Source organism: Spermophilus citellus (assembly GCF_964194105.1).
Source record: "Spermophilus citellus genome assembly, chromosome: 9".
Taxonomy (NCBI): domain Eukaryota; kingdom Metazoa; phylum Chordata; class Mammalia; order Rodentia; family Sciuridae; genus Spermophilus; species Spermophilus citellus.
The window spans coordinates 114,049,901-114,053,327 of NC_138191.1; the positions used below are offsets into that span (position 1 = coordinate 114,049,901).

The 3,427-nt window shown below is 58.3% G+C and overlaps 1 protein-coding gene across 2 annotated transcripts; it reads right to left on the bottom strand.

Annotated features, from left to right (window-relative positions):
• Positions 1-425: 425 nt before the first annotated feature.
• On the bottom strand, positions 426-3,175 carry GJA4 (gap junction protein alpha 4). Of its 2 annotated transcripts, none has more exons than XM_081308668.1 (2): positions 2,877-3,064; positions 426-1,963 (listed from the first exon to the last, which is right to left on the bottom strand). In XM_081308668.1, the coding sequence occupies exon 2, from the start codon at positions 1,945-1,947 to the stop codon at positions 943-945; it is 1,005 nt and encodes a 334-aa protein (XP_081164794.1). In that variant the 5' UTR covers positions 1,948-1,963; positions 2,877-3,064; the 3' UTR covers positions 426-942. The 2 variants fall into 2 exon arrangements, with proteins under 2 accessions (XP_081164794.1, XP_081164793.1); XM_081308667.1 differs by lacking the exon at positions 2,877-3,064 and adding an exon at positions 3,077-3,175 and having other exon boundaries at positions 427-1,963.
• Positions 3,176-3,427: the final 252 nt, after the last annotated feature.

Here is a 3,427-nt window from a genome sequence, read left to right on the forward strand (position 1 = left end):
ATGAGGTGGGACAGGTGCAGGGTGCATGGGAAGCATTTGAATTGGGCTGTGGAGGGCGTGGCTGGTGGGCACACTTGGGAAGCAAAGTGTCCAGTTGGAAGCACACTGCAGGCAGGCAGTGTGGCTGGGGCCGAATAGGAAAAGACACTGCTTTGGCCACCAGTTGATGGGCCTGTTGATTACCAGGGTCCCAAATGGGCTGAGGCAGTGGGATGAAGAGAAGAGGCCAGTGCCTGGGACGTTTCAAAAGGCAGAAAGTTAGGACCCAGGGCTGCTGGGAGGCAGGACACAGGAGCTTGAGGTCTAAGGTACTGGCTGGAGTTGAGGCTGAAGAGACAAAGACAGTTTGTGCAGGACTGAAAAAAAAAAAAAAAAAGAAGTCCCAGGCAAAGTAACAGTCCCCTCCCCGAAGTGCATCAGGACAGCATCGATACACACCTCAGTTGTGGCCAAGTCCCATTTATTTTAGAAGCACAAATAGTGGAACTAGGAAAGAGTGACAAAAATAAGGCACTAGTCTCCTGGATAGGGCCAGAGCCAGCACAGGTTCTGTCTGACTGTGTGATCAAGGCTGACCCAGCAGCCTCCACTAGCCTTTTCCTGTGAGGAGTGGTTGAGAGGACAACCTAGGTAAAGGACGCTCTTCCAGAAGGGTAGGTGTAGAACAAGGTGGCTCTAGGTCCCTCCAGATAGGTGAAAAGGCCCACAACACCCTTGTCCAAAAGCACCTGGGCTGGCTCTGTCTGTGCCCTGGAGTGTGGAAGCCATAGTGCCCTCTGGTCACCAGGAAGACCCCAGGAAACCAAGAACTACCTGCAGTGGGGCCCCCTGGCCAGACAGTATCCTCATCCCGGCCATCTCTGCAGAGCCCTGGAGAGGGGGCCTCCACAGCACTCGGATTTCTCAGGACCCCCTCTTTTGAATGTCATAAGTCCCAGGTCCCTACACATACTGTTTCTTGGAAGAACAGGTGCTGGGGCGACTGGGGGATTTCCTTCCAGTCTGGGGAGGTGGGTCCAGGAAGAGCGGCGGGGGGTTGGAGGAAGCCAGTCTTTCCTCGGTGGTCAAGTTGGCCCAGTTTTGCTCAGTGGACGAGAGCCCGTTGTAGGTGGGGCATGGTGGCGATGAGGGCCCCTCACCCATGGGGAGGTAGAAGAACACCTGTTCAGGGTAAGGGTCTGAGGAGGTGCCCTGGGCGGGGGTTGTGTCCCGGCCTTGCTGCGCCCTTATCCCCCGGCTGAGGCAGCGGCACAGCAGGTACGCCAACTCCAGCAGGTTGAGCACCAGGGAGATCACTCCAACCACCAGCATGAAGATGATGAAGATGGTCTTCTCCGTGGGGCGGGAGACGTAGCAGTCCACGAAGTGGGGACAGGGTGCACGCTGGCACACAAACACAGGCTCCATGGTCCAGCCGTAAAGGCGCCACTGGCCATAGAGAAAGCCTGCCTCTAGCATGCTCTTGCACAGCACGCTGGCCACATAGGTGCCCATCAGCGCCCCACGGATTCGCAGGCGACCATCCTCTGCCACGGAGATCTTGGCCATCTGACGTTCTACGGCTGCCAGAGCCCGCTCCACGTGTGGGTCCTTGACTGGCAGGGCCCGCAGCTCACCCTCCTTCTGCCGCAGCCGTTCTTCTCTCCGGGACAGGTAAATGACGTGGCCCAGGTAAACCAGGGTGGGCGTGCTGACAAAGAGGAACTGCAGCACCCAGTAGCGCACGTGGGAGATGGGGAAGGCCTGGTCGTAGCAGACGTTGGTGCAGCCCGGCTGGGCCGTGTTACACTGGAAATCTGACTGCTCATCGCCCCACACGGACTCTCCAGCCAGGCCCAGGATGAGGATGCGGAAGATGAAGAGCACTGTCAGCCAGATCTTGCCCACCACAGTCGAGTGCTCCTGGACCTGGTCTAGCAACTTCTCAAGGAAGCCCCAGTCACCCATGGCTCGTGGCCTCTGTCTGCGGGGAGACAGAGCAAATCAGCATGGCAACGGAGCATTCTGCTCAGTCTGACCTAGCAACAAGCCTCGTGTGTGTGTGTGTGTGTGTGTGTGTGTGTGTGTGTGTATGTATGGGTATGAATGGAGTGTGGTCCTCCCATGTCCATTCTACCTGCAAGGAGATTCAGGCTCAGCAAGGAGTCAAGGCCCGAAGCAGAGCTTTGTGATGATGGCTGCTAAGTTGTATGCCCTTGTTTTACTTATCTGAATGGTAGGGGCAAGGGGTATTCATGTATTTGTGCCTGCTTGTCCCCACCCAGAGCCCCAGGATGACCCAAGGAGATCTGGATTGAGTTGAAGCTCCTTTGCCTATGGGATCAGAAAAGTTGAGGAATTTATCCAAGGTCACACAGCTGTGCTATACCCTTCCTCCCTCTTGCCCAAGGCTGGCTATTCCCAGATAGAAGGGTGGGTGAGTGGTGTGTGGTAGAGGTGTTAATTTCAGATTCTTAGGGGGCTCAGATTCTCAGGCTCCCCCCAACCCCACCCCAGCTGGCCTCACTGTACTCTGGGCTTGCAGTGGGGGTGGGGGAAGGACCTGAGTGAGGTTTTAGAAACTGAAGGGGGCTTCCTGCATTAATTTCACCTGGCAACAATAGTGAGCACCTGCCACTTAAATAGGGCTACTTGGTCCTGTCCTCTCCTCTGCCCTCTCTCCCCTGACCTCCAAAGCTGCTTCTGTCAAATTTTAGACTTTTGAAAGGAATTGTCTTTGCAGGGTGGAGACAACAGGTCTCAAAGTTCCCAGAACATTCAGGGGGAAGGAAGGTGGGGGGGAGAGAAGAGGGAGTGCCTCTTCCGGGGGGCAAAGCTGTTGAGCGCCAGGCTCTGGAACCAGACCAGGGTTCAAATCTCCCCTCCTTCTTACTAACCGGCTGAGCACCTCCGTGTCCCCTCCCGTCAGGATTCAGTGAAGGAAGGGGGAAGCCGCTCTTGGTGCGCAGCCTGGCCAGAGGCAGGCAAGGTGTGCGCTGCCTGCCTGTGGAGCTGGGATCGCGGCGGGCGCCCCGCAGCAACCCCCAGCCCCTGGCTGTGGCTGGACCCGGGTCACGCATCCCCTGCCCCGACTCACCGCCTGCCAGCCTGCCGGGCCCGCCCAGTTGGAGGTGGGGGACGATGGCCTTAGCGGCGCCCGCGGGAGCCCTGCTGGACCGCGCTGGCCGCGGGCGCCTTAAATAGCGCCGAGGGGGCGGGGTGGGGGCAGGAAACGCCACCGGAGGGCGGCGGGCGCTGGGGAGGCGGGGCGGGACTGGGAGGGGAAGACTCCCTGAGCTCACCCCGGGAGGTGGCACTGTGAGTTAGGGGGCCACGGAGGGCTAAGTCCTCTTCCCCTCTGCTGCCTCTGGCCATCGAATTCCTGAAGGCAAATTCTGCGCCTGTTTCTTTGGCCATGGGATGGGAGTTCAAGGCCAGGAGCTTTTAG